This window comes from Thalassophryne amazonica, chromosome 12 (assembly GCF_902500255.1).
Source record: "Thalassophryne amazonica chromosome 12, fThaAma1.1, whole genome shotgun sequence".
Classification (NCBI taxonomy): Eukaryota; Metazoa; Chordata; class Actinopteri; order Batrachoidiformes; family Batrachoididae; genus Thalassophryne; species Thalassophryne amazonica.
The window spans coordinates 42518516-42538251 of NC_047114.1; the positions used below are offsets into that span (position 1 = coordinate 42518516).

Below are 19736 nucleotides of genomic sequence, written 5' to 3' on the forward strand. Positions count from 1 at the left end.
GCCACTGGCCAGGTGACCTGGAAGGCGGAGTTACCAGGAGGCGTGGCAAGACCTCTGATTGAAAGTGAACAGGTAACATGAAGTATGCATGAAGGATACGTCAGTGGAGTGTTTCACAATAAAATCCTAAAGTGTTAAAACTCAAAAGAGTCACTGATCACATTCTCAACAGCCATGAACTCAGACGTGTAAAAAGTAGAGTACCTACATTTATTTATTTATTTCCAGGGTTGGGTAGGATTACTTTGAAATGTAATCCAAAAGTAATCAGATTACAAGTAATCCAAATGTATGTACATACATACATGTAATCCACATGTATTCTTTCAAAGTAATCCTACCCACCCTGTTTATTTCCCCCTTTTTAAAAGCTATGCACGGCAAGCGCAAAGATCAGAATCACACAGTGAAACCATCACCATGGAAACAGCATCACAGAAATCATTTGCATTTTCTGTGTTTTTCATCGGTTTCTAACCAAATATTTTGGCCATTTTTTTAAAGACTTGTTTAGACATCAATTAATTGTGAGGATCCTCTGCGTGACATGGTGGGTCATGGTCACAAAAAAAAACTCAATATGTTTTTAAATTTAAGTCCTGATCAGGGGTGGATTCTGATTTTCTTAATGTTTTCTTTTGATCCTGATTGGTTTAATCCAGTAATCTAGATCAAAGGTCAACACTGAGTGTATAAAAGACTGTCCTGCTGTGCACTGTTCGCTTGATTCTCTGATGTCTGACATTTCCTTGTGTATGTGAAGGCATCACTCCCTCTCTGCCTGCACATGTAGAGCAATACAGACAAGAGTGACTGCGACAAGGTTTGACTTTTCTTATCTGGTGATGTTGGATGTTTCTTTGTTGTGTGCGTCCATGACTATAACCACACAAATTTACACTATGACTATATAAACAGTCAACTCTCTAAAGAGACTCTGCATCCTTTTCCTCATACTCTCACCTGAACCATCGCAATTAAATCAAATCAAATCAATTTTATTTATATAGTGCCAAATCACAACAAACATTTGCCCCAAGGCGCTTTATATTGTAAGGCAAAGCCGTACAATAATTACAGAAAAACCCCGAGGGTCAAAACGACCCTCTGTGAGCAAGCACTTGGCGACAGTGGGAAGGAAAAACTCCCTTTTAACAGGAAGAAACCTCCAGCAGAACCAGGCTCATGGAGGGGCAGTCTTCTGCTGGGACTGGTTGGGGCTGAGGGAGAGAACCAGGAAAAAGACATGCTGTGGAGGGGAGCAGAGATCAATCACTAATGATTAAATGCAGAGTGGTGCATACAGAGCAAAAAGAGAAAGAAACACTCAGTGCATCATGGGAACCCCCCAGCTGTCTAAGTCTATAGCAGCATAACTAAGGGATGGTTCAGGGTCACCTGATCCAGCCCTAACTATAAGCTTTAGCAAAAAGGAAAGTTTTAAGCCTAATCTTAAAAGTAGAGAATTAGTGTCCTGACCCGATATCCCAAAGTGTTTGCTGCCACACCTAGTGATTCATCATATTCTTCCAAACAATTTTGGTCCTTCAAGCCAGATATAAGCAACCACTTTCATTCAAGATGTTCAGGTCAGAAGAGAGAGACCCAGAAGGAGATGTGGACTGTCAACACAGACGTAGCCACCCACCACCTTACCACCAGGACTATGAGGTCAATTACCCTAGGAGGCATCACAGCCCAGTTGATGAGCATGCCAGACAGACTACTACCACTGCTGTTCTCCAATGTCTTCATAGCATGAGGGAAGAAAATGAGTGACTGAGACTTTATGTGCAACACCTTATAAAGATTATGTCTAGCTCTCCTGTACTAGCCTCACTATATGCTATGTCATGGCCCAGATGCAATGAGGAGAAGATGCCAGCCACAACTGCACACACTAGTAAGTTGACGCCATTCAGTGGTCATCAGGACCCACGTCAGCATGACAGTGCCTCACAGGTGCCTGTTGGTGATGGGTCTCCACACTCACCATGCAGCCAACATGACCCTATTGTAGAGCTTCACGACAGTCTACAGAGAGCAGGGCTGTACGATCAGCATGTTTCACTATCACCAGCCAATGCAGGTGGATCCTCTCCTCACTACACAGACTGTGCTCCAGAAATACCATAAGATGGCAACTCTTCTCAGTTACAAGGCTCAAACCCTCGGTCACCGTCACCACTACATTATCAAGATAGTAGCTGCCCTACATCTGGAGCTGTTCATGGTCAGCCTGTTGACAGCTACAGACCTTCTTATTGTGTTACATTCAATCTGTCCGATGTGAAGCACCGACCTCACCTTGATGATTCCTTTCAACGCCGTGTTGACAGCTTCCACCAGCGTGATGACAAATACCACACTCAGTATCGAGCTGCCTACAGCCAGTACGATAATAGGCTCTCACCTCTACACAGCACTTTATGCCATCAACCTGATGTCAAGATTCACTCTCTATCTGATGAGCATTATTATCACAGCCACTGTTGAGCTACTGCATCTTATCCACAGCCTGCTCGGGGAGCCCACCATGATGAGTGCTACCATTGGCAAGATGACAGACATCATTACTCTGACCGTATAGGTCGCCATGACGATCACTCTCGTCTTGTTCATGGCTATGACTACTACTATGATTATGATGAACAGTACAGGCATCTGGATGACCATTACCAAGATGATCCCCGCCATCATCTATATGATCACCAGCTTCATACTGATCAGTACTGAGCGCCACCTATGTTTGGCAGACACCCACAGGCTTATTATATTGAAGGGGAAAGAAAGCTGGCAAAATTCCAGACAGGGAAGCTAATGCAGCCACAACAGAAAACAGTATTTCTATTTCTCTTCAGAAAACACTATTACGGGATTAAAAAACCTGAAACAGTTTTTGGGGGTGAAATATGTATGTGATTTTTGCCACGAGGGGTATAACAGCCCTATTCTCATAATTGTCCATCTTATTGTCAGATTTGTGAAACGTCAGACTGTTATACCCAAAAACATAACCCCGTATTTTGCAGAGACTGTAACAAGATGTGTCGCTTAGGGGCGTGTTGCAGCCTGCACAAACAGCCAAAGTACTGTCCTCTTGCTGCTAAATTTGTTAGCGTGTGTAATAACAGGAAAATATGCCCTTGATGTAAATGCGAGTATTACATAGCATTCTCTAAAAACAGCACTCGGCACGCCTGTAAGCAGAAAACGTGTTCAATATGCAGTGAGGTGCTCGAAGAATCGAGCAAGGGACACCTCTGCTATATGACGCCACTCAAAGCTGAAGAGGCACATTCCGACAAATACGTGTGTTATGACTTTGAAACGTTTGTCAATAATGACGGGGAACATGTACCGTTTTACGTCAGTACTGTAACAAAGACTGGGGATTTTTGGAATGCATGGGTGACAGACTGCGTAGCTCGGTTCTTTAAACATTTGAGAACAAGAAAATTCAAAGAATACATGTTCATCGCTCACAACTTCAAAGGTTTTGACAGATATCTGCTTCTAAGGTATTTAATCGAGCAAGGCATAACCCCTGCTGTGATTATGACCGGGAGTAACCAGAGTTTTCCCATGAGTCGGTCAAAGTGTCCTGTATAAAAGTATTCACTTAATGGCTTCAGACACTCGTGATTTTTTTGGCTGGGATGTGTCTTTCGGTAAGTTTCGATCACCGTCAGAAGTAAATGAGCCACAGCGACTTTAATCATCTTCAGAAATTCTTCCGACAAGAAGCCGTCAGGCTGGTCTCCGATGTAAAATGTGGTGTATTTCTTACCCCGCACAGAGTCTTGTACCTTGCTCGATGACTCGGCCGCCGCTACAGCAGGAAGGAGCCGTTCGTCTTCTTCTGGTGCAGAAGCCGGTGAGGAAGGAGACCCGTCACCCCAGCCTGGCTCGAGTAGTACTGACCAGGGGTGATCAAACCCCACACGGTCCCGTGAAGCCTCTTGCTCCAGTCCTCCACCACGGCCGGCAGACTGCCCGCAGCAACTGGTGAAGTCACGCCCCACACAGACTCCCCATCAGCGAATGAATGATAGCGAGGACTCCACCATGTATGCTCCACGTCCCCCGAAAGGTTGACAGCGGACTCCCGCACCACTCTTAAAAACTGGGAGTCACTTTCAGCGAAATCTCCACACCCGCAATCACAGTAAAGGTCAGGATTGAAGGCTGAGGTCGAGGCGCCGTGTACAATGTTCATACTGGCTTGATGTTAGCTGTTTAAAGGAGTTCTGATGCGCTGCTGTTTATAGGGGTGTCTGTAGAGTGGGAGGAGCCGCGAATGATTTTTTTAACAAAAAAGAGGGGTGAGGTTTTTCCTAACCTTGATCACGTCGCACCAGGCCAGACACCTCGTAAAAAGGGTGTCAATCTTCTCTGTGGTTTGGGGCTGAAGATGTCTTTGATCCAGGTTCCGCACACTGTAGAAAACACACCCCAGTCCGTGGAGGTGAGCGGGACTCTGGGGGTGCGCTGTAGTCCTGGCCGGCGCAGTAAACAAGCCTACCGTGAACCGGTACAGGTCGAACATAAAGGAAAGGTGTTCAGGAACCTCAAGAATCACGGTTAGCTCATCCTCCAGCAGCGGCACACTCAAACGGCTGACGTAAAGCCGCACTTTTTTCGGGTCGCACGCTCCATCGGAGGTTGAAGTAATATTCACCGGCATCTCTGTTAGGTAGCACAGGATCGGTGTGCGACCAGCCATGCTAACTGCTTCATGTCAGCGGAGGGTTTAAAGGAGGATTTTTAAACCCTGCCTTTGAGCAGACTCACCACAGGGGAGCTGAGTTTATTATATGCAGGTGTAAACACCTTAATCTTTGAACAGGATATGTAGCCAATTGTTGAATCTTCAAAGAACCCCCATTCCCACCGGTATCTGGTTTTATGGTAGACACCATAAAACACACATAATCATTGATCAGGAAATTTAGCTTGACTTACTGAAATGCTTGCTTGACAAACAAAGTGACAGATTCACACCAGGGACAGATCTGATGAGGGAAATTGATGCTCATAAAAATACTGCTTCAAACAATGACCTCTCTGTAATACCTAAGATCTGTAAAGCTTGCCTGTTTTGTCGAAAACACCTGTGTCCTTTTGCACTAAAAACATCCCCACATACAAACCCCACCCCCCTGCTGCGTCATTCTGCATCCTGCAACTGTGGAGGATACATCCCTCCTGTTTTGTCTAAAACATTGTAAAAGACCTGTGGCCTTTTGCGCTATCAATTCAATTTCAATTTATTTTCATTTATATAGCGCCAAATCACAACAAAGTTGCCTCAAGGCACTTCACACAAGTAAGGTCTAACCTTACTAACCCCCAGAGCAACAGTGGTAAAGCTGTGCTTACACTATGCGAGTTTTGGCCCTTTTTCAGCCGATTTTTCACTCATGCGAGAACTTTTTGGATTGCGCCGAGTTTCAGCTTAATCGCGTGTCCTGCATCGTGTAGTGTACATGGAGGACTGCTGCGTTTATCGGCAATCGTATGGTCGGATGGAAATCAAACCTGTTTGATATTCTGGTCAGCTGTTGTGAGGGTTCCGCACTGTTGAAGCTATGGTTGAAGCAGCACCACAAGCGTCTCTCGCACTGTGCATGTGTAAACACTGGAAAGAGCATAAACAGTGATCATCTCTTTGGGAGAGCAGCGTCTGTTTCTTTTTTCCAATTATTCTTCAACTTATTTAAAGTCTTGTATTTTTTTCTCCCATCGAGAAAACTCCCATTTGAGTTTTTGTAAAAATAAGAAATGCACATAAAGTTTGAAAAAAAAGCAAAACAAAAAAAAAGGTTCTGTTTGTTTTTCTTCCAGAAACACGAGTCCGACGTGTTGTTTTTGAATGTACAATGTGAGCAGTCAGATTGCATCAGAGCATCGGGCCATACAGTGTGAGAACATTAATCATGCGAACCTTTACACCCTGCGGTACGTAAGGTTCAATTAGGTCAGCTAAGTAGGGAGGTGCCAGTCCATGAACAATTTTATAGACTAGCAGCAGAACCTTAAAATCTGATCTCACTGGGACAGGAAGCCAGTGAAGGGATGCAAAAATGGGTGTAATGTGGTCAAACTTTCTGCTAAAGTCTGGCGGCAGCATTTTGAACCAACTGGAGACCCCTAATGCTAGACTGCGGTAAACCAGAAAATAGAACGAAAATAGAACATTGCACACAGTAAAATCATCAGTGTTAAACTAACACTGACAGTGAACATATGGGAGGACAGCTGTAGGTTTAAGCCACGTTTCACATAACCCAATCATATCTAAGCAATGATCAATAATTAGATCATTAATCAACAATGATTTTGAGGACAGTGATCTTATGTTAATGAGACCCAGACTAAGGACCTCAATGAGGTTGACAGTTGAACTGTTTGGATCTAGGGGTGGTTCCAGAGTAGCATATATAAGATGCCTAGAAGTAGGTTTAAGTTTGAGACATTCCATGCGTGTTGTAGGTAGCAATTTCTACTGCTGGAACAACCACTGGGCCATCCTCAGTTTCAACATCATCCAATGTAGTAATGGGTATTAAGTTTGCAAAGCATATCCCTCTATGATTTTTATGGACACGTCTACGGAAGCAGGCCACAGTCTCAACTTGTTGAATTTCCCTCCCTGGCAGATAAACTGCACTATCACCATAGTGGATTTTTGACACTAATTTCCCAGCTAAGCTAATGGATTCCACACCCACATTTGTCATAAGCCTTGCAGGGTCTCTAATCACCTGCTCCATGGCCTGCTGTAAATTCCTAATGTTACCCCCTGTAGAGCTCTATCTATGTTCGCAGGCAAGATGGCGGCACCTTCCCCAGTAGGGTGGAAGCCGTCCGGCATCAGCAAGCCATGGCGGCCCCAGAATGAAGGCCAGTTATCAATAAAGCTAAAGCCTTGCTGACTACAAAATTGCACCAGCCACCTATTTAACGATGTCAGCCTGCTAAACGCCTCATCAGTACCCCGGGAGGGGAGGGAACCAGAGACTATTGTTGTGTGGGCCGCCGAAGAGGAGGTACTGCTGGCTCACCACCACCGGATGGCACCCTGCTTGGAGTGCGGGCTTCAAGCACAAGAGGGCGCCAGAACCACTGGGAGTGACAGCCGTCAATCATCCTCAACACCAGCTGTCACTCATCATCTCATCATCACCATCACCATAAAGGCCGGGTGGCGACTCCACCTCCTCGCCGAGAAATCTCCTACAATACAAGGTAATCTCTCTGCTGACTTATATGTCAAAAATAATCTGATCTGTTTTGCAGCTGTTTTTTCCTGGTGGTATTTCCTTGACTGGATTTTCGGAGCTGCACGTGTGTATGATTGGAGGTGGAGGCTCTCCCTCCACAAGAATCAATAATCAAGGTTGCTGGGTGTGAGGATTCACACTCACTACCTTCTGTTTTTTCTGCCAGCAGTACCAGGGCCGACAACGGAGGACAGAGACCACCTGGGGACTCGGGGCTTGGCGGCTTCGGTGTTCTTCAGGCCGTTGGTGGTGGAAGCGGTGTGGGTCCCGGCTCTTCGTTCATCTGAGGTCTCCTATCTTCGAGCCTGCCCGCAATCCTCTTGTGTGTGATTGGCAGAACCTTTGTTTGTTTTACGTTGTGTACTTGTGCAACATTAAATTGTTACTCCTTTCCTTATCCATTGTCCGTTCATTAGCGCCCCCTGTTGTGGGTCCGTGTTACGACACCTTCCCAACAGGATTTCTCGGCCATTCGTCATGGATCCCGAGGGGCGTCAACCACAGCTTGAACAGCCAATGGGAGAACAAGGAGCGCAGGCGTCAGCAGGAGGCGTGGTGAGTGATCTGCAGCAAATCCTTACCGCTTTCACTGCTCAGTTACAGCTGGTAACTGAGCAAAATGCAAGCCTCAATCAGAGGATGGAGGCTCTCACCGCCAGAGTGGAAGCACGCGAGTCAAGCGTCGCTGCAGTGTCTCCTCCTGCTGGTCCGGGGCCTAATGTAGATGTTCCACTGGCCGTTCAACTACCCCCCCCACCGTCCCCTGAAGCTTACATAAGTCCTCCTGAACCGTACGGAGGCTGTGTGGAGACGTGCGCAGACTTCTTGATGCAGTGTTCGCTCGTTTTTGCACAGCGTCCAGTCATGTACGCGGCAGACGCCACCCGGGTGGCTTATGTAATTAATTTGCTTCGAGGTGAGGCACGCGCTTGGGCTACAGCGCTCTGGGAACAGCAGTCATGGCTTCTGACGTCATACGCTGGGTTTATACGGGAATTCAAACAGGTGTTTGATCATCCCAACAGAGGCGAGACCGCCTCGACCGTGCTGCTGTCACTGAGACAGGGGCGTCGGAGCGCGGCCGATTACGCTGTCGACTTCCGCATCGCGGCTGCGAGGTCGGGTTGGAATGACGTCGCGCTCCGCGCCGCCTTCATAAGCGGACTGTCCCCAGTACTGAAGGAGCATTTACTGGCTAAGGACGAACCGCAGACTTTCGACGGGCTTGTCACTCTGGTTATACGCTTAGACAACCGTTTGAATGAACACCGTCGGGAGCAGGCCGGGGGGCGTGGCCGGGCACAAGCCGTCCCTCTCTCTTCCGGGTCTGACGGGGTGACGTCGTCCTCACGCTCCATTGCCGGTGGGCTCCGTGTGGCAACAGCTCCCCCTGCTGACGAAGCTATGGACACGAGCAGGGCTAAAGTGAGAGCAGATATTAAACAAAGGAGACTGGCCCGCGGGGAATGTTTTTACTGTGGCTCATGTGAGCACCTGTTAAAAGACTGCCCCAAACGGTCAAACACCAACGCCCGTCCTTAGACACTGGGCTAAGGGTGGGCCATAACATGTGCACGGGAAGTTCCCGCAAATCAGCACGAATCCCAGTGGTAATCCTGAGTGGGGATTTAACCCTTCACGCCCCAGCACTGGTGGACACGGGGTCCGAAGGGAATCTGTTGGATAGCAGATGGGCAAAGGAAGTGGGGCTCCCCCTAGTGGCTCTGCCTTCGCCCTTGAAGGTACGGGCACTAGATGGCACTCTACTCCCGCTAATCACACACCGGACCCAGCCTGTGACCTTGGTTGTGTCTGGGAATCACCGGGAGGAGATAGTGTTTTACGTGACATCTTCTACCTCCCGAGTGATTTTGGGTTTTCCTTGGATGGTGAAGCACAATCCCCGGATCGATTGGCCGTCTGGGGTCGTGGTGCAGTGGAGCGAAACCTGCCACCGGGAGTGTTTAGGATCCTCGGTTCCCCCCGGAATGACGGCTAAGGAGGAGGTTAAAACCCCTCCCAATCTGACGGCGGTGCCAGGGGAGTACCATGATCTGGCTGACGTCTTCAGCAAAGATCTGGCGCTCGCCCTTCCACCACACCGTCCGTACGATTGTGCCATCGATTTGGTTCCGGGCAGTGAGTTCCCGTCCAGCAGGCTGTACAATCTCTCACGTCCGGAACGCGAATCAATGGAAACCTACATCCGGGACTCCTTGGCCGCCGGGTTGATCCGGAACTCCACCTCCCCGATGGGTGCTGGTTTCTTTTTTGTGGGCAAGAAAGACGGCGGACTTCGTCCATGCATCGATTACAGGGGATTGAACGAGATCACGGTTCGCAATCGATACCCATTGCCCCTCTTGGATTCGGTGTTCACACCCCTGCATGGAGCCAAAATATTCACCAAACTCGATCTTAGGAATGCGTACCATCTAGTTCGGATCCGGAAGGGAGATGAATGGAAGACGGCGTTTAACACCCCGTTGGGTCATTTTGAGTACCTGGTCATGCCGTTCGGTCTCACTAACGCCCCCGCGACGTTCCAAGCCTTGGTTAATGACGTCCTGCGGGACTTCCTGCACCGGTTTGTCTTCGTGTATCTGGATGATATACTCATCTTTTCCCCGGATCCTGAGACCCATGTCCGGCATGTACGTCAGGTCCTACAGCGGTTGTTAGAGAACCGGCTGTTTGTGAAGGGCGAGAAGTGTGAGTTTCACCGCACTTCTCTGTCCTTCTTGGGGTTATCATCTCCTCCAACTCCGTCGCCCCGGATCCGGCCAAGGTTGCGGCGGTGAGGGATTGGCCCCAACCAACGAGCCGTAGGAAGCTGCAACAGTTCCTCGGCTTCGCAAACTTCTACAGGAGGTTCATTAAGGGTTACAGTCAGGTCGTTAGCCCCCTGACCGCCCTGACCTCCACCAAAGTCCCCTTCACCTGGTCGGACCGGTGCGAGGCCGCGTTTAGGGAGTTGAAACGCCGGTTTTCATCTGCTCCAGTTCTGGTGCAGCCTGATCCTACTCGCCAGTTTGTAGTAGAGGTGGACGCCTCAGACTCAGGAATAGGAGCCGTGCTGTCCCAGAGCGGGGAGTCCGATAAGGTTCTCCATCCTTGTGCCTACTTTTCCCGCAGGTTGACCCCCGCTGAACGGAACTATGACGTGGGCAATCGAGAACTCCTCGCGGTGAAGGAGGCTCTAGAAGAGTGGAGACACCTGTTGGAGGGGGCTACGGGGCCTTTCACGGTTTTTACGGACCACCGGAACCTGGAGTACATCCGGACCGCCAAGCGGCTGAACCCCAGGCAAGCCCGCTGGTCCCTGTTCTTCGCACGCTTTGACTTCCGGATCACCTACCGCCCCGGGACCAAAAATCAACGATCTGATGCATTGTCCCGGGTGCACGAAGAGGAAGCCAAGGTCGGGTTGTCGGACCCCATCGACACCATCCTTCCCGAGTCCACTGTCGTGGCTACCCTCACCTGGGACGTGGAGGAGATCGTCCGGGAGGCCCAGACTAAGAACCCGGACCCGGGAAACGGTCCGAAGAATAGACTCTACGTTCCACCAGAGGCTAGGGCTGCCGTCTTGGACTTCTGCCACGGATCCAAGCTCTCCTGTCATCCTGGAGTGCGTAGGACCGTGGCAGTAGTCCAGCAGCGCTTCTGGTGGGCGTCACTGGAAGCCGACGTCCGGGACTACGTCCAGGCCTGCACCACCTGTGCCAGGGGCAAGGCGGACCATCGCAAGACCAGGGGTCTCCTCCAACCCCTGCCTGTGCCTCATCGCCCCTGGTCCCACATCGGTCTGGACTTCGTCACGGGCCTCCCGCCGTCCCAGGGCAACACCGCCATACTGACGATAGTGGACCGGTTCTCCAAGGCGGCCCACTTCGTGGCCCTCCCGAAGCTCCCAACGGCCCAGGAGACGGCAGACCTCCTGGTCACCACGTCGTGCGTCTGCATGGGATACCGTCGGACATCGTCTCGGATCGTGGTCCCCAGTTTTCCTCGCAGGTCTGGAGGAGTTTTTGTAAGGAACTGGGGGCCACCGTGCGTCTCTCGTCCGGGTACCACCCACAGACGAACGGCCAGGCAGAGCGGGCGAACCAGGAACTTGAACAGGCTCTTCGTTGTGTCACCTCCGCTCACCCGGCGGCCTGGAGTAACCATCTGGCCTGGATCGAGTACGCTCACAACAGCCAAGTATCCTCTGCCACCGGCCTCTCCCCCTTTGAAGCGTGTCTGGGCTACCAGCCCCCGTTGTTCCCACTTGTGGAGGGAGAGGTCGGGGTACCCTCGGTCCAGGCCCACCTGCGGAGGTGCCGCCGGGTGTGGCGGGCCGCCCGCTCTGCCCTGTTGCAGGCCCGGACGAGGGCCAAGGCCCATGCAGACCGCCGGCGTTCCCCGGCCCCTACATACCTACCAGGGCAGGAGGTGTGGCTATCCACCAAAGATATCCCGCTCCAGGTGACCTCCCACAAACTCAAGGACCGCTTCATCGGGCCGTTCCCCATCGCCAAGATCCTCAGTCCAGCCGCAGTGAAGCTAACTCTCCCGGCTTCACTGCGGATCCATCCGGTTTTTCATGTTTCCAAACTCAAGCCATACCACACCTCACCGCTCTGCTCCCCCGGACCCGACCCACCTCCTGCCCGGATCATCGACGGGGAGCCGGCATGGACCGTTCGTCGGCTCCTGGACGTCCGTCGGATGGGTCGGGGCTTTCAGTACTTGGTGGACTGGGAGGGTTACGGACCCGAGGAACGCTCCTGGGTGAAGAGGAGCTTCATCCTGGACCCGGCCCTTCTGGTCGATTTCTACCACCGACACCCGGACAAGCCTGGTCGGGCGCCAGGAGGCGCCCGTTGAGGGGGGGGTCCTGTTGTGTGGGCCGCCGAAGAGGAGGTACTGCTGGCTCACCACCACCGGATGGCGCCCTGCTTGGAGTGCGGGCTTCAAGCACAAGAGGGCGCCAGAACCACTGGGAGTGACAGCCGTCAATCATCCTCAACACCAGCTGTCACTCATCATCTCATCATCACCATCACCATAAAGGCCGGGTGGCGACTCCACCTCCTCGCCGAGAAATCTCCTACAATACAAGGTAATCTCTCTGCTGACTTATATGTCAAAAATAATCTGATCTGTTTTGCAGCTGTTTTTTCCTGGTGGTATTTCCTTGACTGGATTTTCGGAGCTGCACGTGTGTATGATTGGAGGTGGAGGCTCTCCCTCCACAAGAATCAATAATCAAGGTTGCTGGGTGTGAGGATTCACACTCACTACCTTCTGTTTTTTCTGCCAGCAGTACCAGGGCCGACAACGGAGGACAGAGACCACCTGGGGACTCGGGGCTTGGCGGCTTCGGTGTTCTTCAGGCCGTTGGTGGTGGAAGCGGTGTGGGTCCCGGCTCTTCGTTCATCTGAGGTCTCCTATCTTCGAGCCTGCCCGCAATCCTCTTGTGTGTGATTGGCAGAACCTTTGTTTGTTTTACGTTGTGTACTTGTGCAACATTAAATTGTTACTCCTTTCCTTATCCATTGTCCGTTCATTAGCGCCCCCTGTTGTGGGTCCGTGTTACGACACCTTCCCAACAACTATTAATCGATGCCGACACATCTTTCTGGCAAGGTCACAAGTCCTCTCTATGTCCATTTTTGTGACCTGTGAGAGCTTTATCCTGACATCATTGGTGGCGACGTGAATAACTATGTGACTATATCTCATGTCATATTCCTTAGTCTGTCTTCCCTTATGCACCCTAAGATGGGATGTAATGTCGGGAGCTCTGGCCCCAGGAATATATTTAATACTAAACAGACCCATCTTCACACTTCTTCAGAGTTCTGCTCTTTTTTTCTGCTAACGCATTAAAAGAGTCAACACCCTCCTGTTTTGCCTAAACATTGTAAAAGAGCTGTGGCCTTTTGCGCTAAACAGACCCGTCTTCACACATACACAGACTCAGAGTTCTGCAAATGCAGTAAAAGAGTCAACGTTACTTTACAAAGAAACTAAAGACCATTTCTTTAATTACTTCAAAAAATACTTTTATTTTAACAATGATTATAATTACTTCATAAATACGAGGTCTGTCCGTAAAGTATCGTACCTTTTTATTTTTTTCAAAAACTATATGGATTTCATTCATATGTTTTTTTGACAGCAGCCATGGCTTCTTCGTAAGGAAGACTATCAAATGGCTTCGCCAAAATCCGGTCCACAACATTCAAATTGTCTGCCATTATGTGCAGCTTGCTACCTAGCTAGCTCGCTAGCTGGGACTGGCGCGAGGCTAGTGTGAAGTTTGTACGCCTGTGAGTGCTTTGTGACGGTGGAGGGGCTCAGCAGCACCTGCTGCTCGGTAGGGACAGAAACTGTGATAGAAGTCAGAAAGAGTGATAGAAGTCAGTCTTCAAACATAAGCAGCTACAAAAAAACAACAACAAAAAAAACACCAGAAATAGAAGCTCGATTTGTCGCTAGTTGTTTTTAACAAAGAAAATGCCGCTAAGAGGATTAGGAAAGTCTCCGGTTCAACTCAGAACAGAATCTTCTTCTTTGTCTTTCGGCTGTTCCCGTTAGGGGTCGCCACAGCAGATCAATCGTTTCCATCTCACCCTGTCCTCTGTATCTTCCTCTGTCACACCAACCACCTGCATGTCCTCTCTCAGCACATCCATGAACCTCCTCTTTGGTCTCCCTCTTCTCCTCCTGCCTGGTGGATCCATCCTCAGCATCCTTCTCCCTATATACCCTGGGTCCCTCCTCTGCACATGTCCAAACCATCTCAATCTCGCCTCTCTGACTTTGTCTCCAAACCGTCCCACCTCAGCTGTCCCTCTGATATGTTCATTCCTAATCTTGTCCATTCTTGTCACTCCCAAAGAGAATCTCAACATCTTCAGCTCTGCCACCTCCAGCTCTGCCTCCTGTCTTTTTGTTAATGCCACCGTCTTTAAGCCGTACAGCATAGCTGGTCTCACTACTGTTTTGTAAACTTTCCCCTTCACTCTTGCTGATATTCTTCGGTCACAAATCACTCCTGCCACCTTTCTCCACCCACTCCACCCTGCCTGCACTCTCTTCTTCACCTCTCTACCACACTCTCCATTACTTTGAACAGTAGACCCCAAATATTTAAACTCATCTACTTTCACCACTTCTACTCCTTGTAACTGCACTATTCCACTGGGCTCCCTCTCATTCACACACATGTACTCAGTCTTGCTTCTACTGACTTTCATTCCCCTTCTCTCCAAAGCATATCTCCACTTCTCCAGACTAGACTCAACTTGCTCTCTACTCTCACTACAGATCACAATGTCATCTGCAAACATCATAGTCCATGGGGACTCCTGTCTGATCTCATCTGTCAACCTGTTCATCACCACTGCAAACAAGAAAGGACTCAGAGCTGATCCTTGGTGTAATCCCACCTCCACCTTGAATGAGTCTGTCATTCCGACTGCGCATCTCACCGCTGTCACACTATTCTTGTACATGTCCTGCACTACCCTAACATACTTCTCTGCCACTCCAGACTTCCTCATACAATACCACAACTCTTCTCTTGGCACCCTATCATAAGCTTTTTCTAAGTCCACAAACACACAATGTAACTCTTTCTGTCCTTCTCTGTACTTTTCCAACAGTATTCTTAGAGCAAACATTGCATCTGTAGTGCTCTTTCTCGGCATGAAACCATATTGCTGCTCACAGATCTTCACCTGTTTTCTAAGCCTAGCTTCTACTACTCTTTCCCATAACTTCATGCTGTGGCTGATCAGCTTTATGCCTCTGTAGTTACTGCAGCTCTGCACATCACCCTTGTTCTTGAAAATAGGAACCAGCACACTTCGTCTCCACTCCTCAGGCATCCTCTCACTTTCTAAGATGTTATTAAACAATCTGGTTAGAAACTCTACTGCCATCTGTCCTAGACATTTCCATGCCTCCACTGGAATGTCATCTGGACCAACTGCCTTTCCACCCTTCATCCTCTTCAAAGCAGCCCTCACTTCTTCCTTGCTAATCTCTTGTACTTCCTGATTTACTCTCACCACATCATCCAGCCTTTTCTCTCGCTCATTTTCTTTATTCACCAGCTCTTCAAAATATTCCCTCCACCTTCTCAGCACACACTCCTCACTTGTCAGCACATTACTATGTGCATCTTTTACCACCCTAACCTGCTGCACATCCTTTCCAGCTCTGTCCCTTTGTCTGGCCAATCGGTACAAGTCCTTTTCTCCTTCCTTACTATTCAACTTCTTGTACAGCTCGCAATATGCCTTTTCCTTTGCTTTTGCCACTTCTCTTTTCGCCTTACGCCGCATCTCCTTGTACTCCTGTCTACTTTCTTCATCTCTCTGACTATCCCAAAACTTTTTCACCAGCCTCTTTCTCCTTATGCTTTCCTGGACCTCTTCATTCCACCACCAAGTCTCCTTGTCTTCCTTCCACTGTCCAGATATCATACCCAGTACTGTCCTAGTTGTCTCCCTCACCACATCTGCAGTACTTTTCCAGTTGTCCAAAATTGCTTCCCCTCCAACCAGTGCTTCTCTCACCTGCTCACTAAATTTCACACAACAGTCTTCCTCCTTCAGCTTCCACCATCTGATCCTTTGTTGAGTTCTCACTCTCTTCTTCTTCTTTACCTCTCAAGTCATCCTACAAACAACCATCCTATACTGTCTAGTGACACTCTCTCCTGCTACCACCTTACAGTCTGTGATTTCTTTTAGCTTGCATCTCCTATAAAGAATGTAGTCCACCTGTGTGCACCTTCCTCCACTCTTATATGTTACCCTGTGCTCCTCCCTTTTCTTAAAGTAGGTATTCACCACAGCCATTTCCATCCTTTTTGCAAAATCAACTACCATCTGTCCTTCCCCATTCCTATCCTTGATACCATATCTACCCATTACTTCCTCATCACCTCTGTTCCCTTCACCAACATGCCCATTGAAGTCTGCTCCTATCACCACTCAGAACAGAATGAAAATTAAAAAATGCTCCCACGGATGTTTACACCAAAAGATCGCTGATTCGCTCATTTCGCTGTCAATCAAAAAGGGATTCAGCCTCAGACAGATCATCCAATCATCATGCAGAAGCTGAGCGTCCGGGCCAACCGAGGCCAGCCCACTGCCCCATAGACCCCCAGACACGATGAACGTCCGATGGACGGGACAAAGCCCAGCATTTATCCAATAACTCGTCTCGTTTCGCTGCAGTCTTTGTGTCGCTATTGAAGTCTGTGGACGCTCAGCATCCACACTTTTTAAAGCACTGTGAAGCTGCGGGAATGAGTGAGGGGAAAGCCGTGTCGTTACCAGTGATAAGAAGCTGATTCTGAACAAAAGTTGAGCGTGTTGTAACCATGAACCCCCCCCCCGGTCAGGACAACCCCCCCACCCCGTTTTTTTTTTTTTTTTTTCCCGCACGGTCGTGCCGCCCTCCCCCGCGATGCCGCCCCGGGCGGCTGCCCGGTCGGCCTTCCTCCAGGACCGCCCCTGGCTGCAGTGCTTCAACCTTCCAAGATTTATACAGGTCTTGCCTATCTAGTAAATCTGTGTTCAGATCCACTTGGACTTTTCCAAAAGCTGGCTGCCTGTCTAAACTGAGTGGGGGAGAAGGGCCTTAGTCGGGGAGGGAGTGGGAGTGACCAAGAACCCGATGGTCCCTTTGCCAGAGCTCCAGCATTCCTCTGTGGAAAGAGGAGAACCATCTCTGCAGCAATCCATCAATCAGGCCTGTATGTTGGAGTGGCCAGACGGAAGCCACTCCTGAGTTAAAGGCACATGACAGTCCACCTGGAGTTTTCCAAAAGGAACCTGAAGGACTCTCAGACCATTAGAAACACATTTCTGTGGTCTCATGAGACGAAGCAAGTTGATGACATGATTCAACTGGTTTTCTACCAACATGTGAATGTGGAATGAAAGTAAAAAAAATAAAAATAAAAAATAAAACAATTATTAAGCTTAGTTGCGTGAACTCCCCAACCCCTTTCATAAAATCATATCTTGGCGTGAGGCGCTTGGGGCAATGTCCCCCCCTTTAAACGTTTTCCAAATCAAACCACTAGGTGGTGCTAACGAGCTTTTAAAAATGGATTGATCGATCGAGTTTGTTCAGTAAAATAATGCACGAGATACATTTTAATGTACATTAAAATACACGGATAACACAAAAAAAAGTTAAAAAACACTTCTTTCCATTTTGGCCAAAACCTGCCCCATGATCAATTCGAACGTACACCTTTGGACATTGACACAAAACAGCTTTATTGTGTAAAGCTGCTTTTTTAGAAAAACTCACCGTAATATATTCTGGCGTACATGATGGAAAAACTACAGCACTTTCCTGTGTGTATAATGTGTCGGGCTCGGTGTGAGACAGACTTCCGCCCCGCCCCCTCCCGCTTCAGCTCCAAAAACACAGAAGCCTCCATGTTGAACGGGGAGCGCACGGCTAAGTACACAAATGTTACGGAACTTCAACGGCGTACTACCTACACTGGATTTTTGTTTTTTTGTCGGGAGGGACAACAGCAATTACCAGACTGGCTTCCGAGTATTTTCAGCGCTGTTTCAGCCACGGCCTCACATTTTGGATAATTGGAGATAATTTGCTAACTCAAGCTACTTGCTAACTTGAGCTAGTTAGCACTTGAACATTTATATTGAAGCCAAGGATATTGTTTTTTCTTCATCCCCCACACACAAAAGCTTGTTAGGAGCCATGGACTTGAGTTTACAGCCATAAATGAGAGCTTTTGGGCAGCTTGCACTGAGGGCCGTGCTCGCTGGCTCCCGCCGCTGCGCTTTCACTTGGCTTTGTAAACAGCTAGCTAACATTAGCCAGCGGGCTAAACCTGCGCGCCACTAGGAAGAACCAAAAGGGAATAACAATCAGTCTAAATGGACCACATGTCCATTATAACACAAGTTGCCAATCCCAACGAGGAGGAAGTAATATCGTTTAACCAGGAAAAAGGTAAGTGCACCAACTCGAGCAACATGTAGTCCATAACATTTAAGCACAATGGAAATAAGTGAATTGTGTTGTACTTTTAAGTTTATGCTCATGTTTTGTGTTGTTGCACTGTGTGTGTGTGTGTACGGCGTATGTACAGATACATTTTTTTTTCAAATGGCTAATTTTCTCGGAATAGCTGCCGGTGATACCAGTTGTCCCTGTGTTATTCTCACAAAAGCCTGCACGAATCATTCTACTTGTAAACGGGTTATTTAGGAACATATATCTGAGAGCCAGTTCCATGATTCTTTTTTTTTTGGGGGGGGGGGGGGGGGCTGTAGGCATGAGCCCACTGTCGTTAGCCTCTGTCAAAAAAGGCACCCAGCAAACGTCAGCTTTTAGTCTTCCTGTAGCGTTAAGCCCCTTTCACACCGGCGCAAACGTAGAGTTGCGCATTGTGGCGTACCTACTACGTTGAGTTATGCAGCTCAGCACTGAGTTTTTGCTCCCCAACGCAGCAGTAAGTGGAAGAAATTAAACATGTTTAATTTTTTTTCTGCATAGAGCACTGGATGATTAAAGTACGCTATTTTAAGCAAGTCTGCGCTTCTGCATGTAATGCCTGGTTCACATGGCAGGATTTTAAAATTGTCTGTAGGTTTCCAAAACCTGAGAGACCACACACATGGAGATATATATATAAAAAAAAAAATCATAGCTCGAGCAGGTTTGGTTATACAGTGTGTGGTGTTCAGCCACACAGTAAGGACAACAACACCGCACACGAACATTCCCAGGTCAGACGGGAAATCTCGCAAAATCTCTCGAGATTAAACGTGACTTCAGAGTAAACGGACAAACGGAGATACTTTGTGGACTATTTACAACAGAGGAAAAAAAGATACAAAAAAAAAGGCATTCTTTAAAAAGGAATGGAGACAGTGCCGGTCTCCTGGTAAGTCAGAACAGCTGTTTTGATTTAATTTTCTGCTCCATGCGGCCTTCACCGCGCTTTCTGATTGGCTGCATGTCACATTCAGCAGGCTGTGTGCTCGTTTTTGGTCGGAGGACACCACACACACTGTGATATCGGGCCAAGACAATACACCATGTTGAATATCTCCGATTTGCGATCAGAGCGCCCCTGACATTCTTCTCAGCAGATCAGAGCGCTCTTAACACACCGCACACGGCAGCAATATTTCAGATTATCTTTTGCGCCATCATGATTAGGGATGGGTATTGATAAGAGTTTATCTATCGATGCCATTATCGATTCTGCTTATCCATCTGATTCCTTATTGATTATCTTATCAATACCTCTTGTGAATTTTGTACTAAAAGTAGGCTTTACAGGTTTTCTATGTATTGCATTGAGTCTTAAAGTAAATAAATATGAAATTGGTCACTGTATCCTTGATCTCTGGACATAAATAAAAATAAACAAAACAGTGTTTC

General features: G+C 48.4%; 1 protein-coding gene across 3 annotated transcripts in view; it reads left to right on the plus strand.

Annotated features, from left to right (window-relative positions):
* Positions 1-17714: 17714 nt before the first annotated feature.
* LOC117522690 (CTD small phosphatase-like protein) overlaps positions 17715-19736 on the plus strand; it is a 60167-nt gene continuing 58145 nt past the window's right edge. For all 3 annotated transcript variants that reach the window (XR_004564290.1, XM_034184147.1, XM_034184148.1), the window contains exon 1: positions 17715-18296. Coding sequence is in view for 2 of the 3 variants with exons in the window: in XM_034184147.1 (XP_034040038.1) it covers positions 18221-18296 (76 nt within the window). In the remaining variant the exon portion in view is untranslated. The remainder of the gene's footprint in view (positions 18297-19736) is intronic.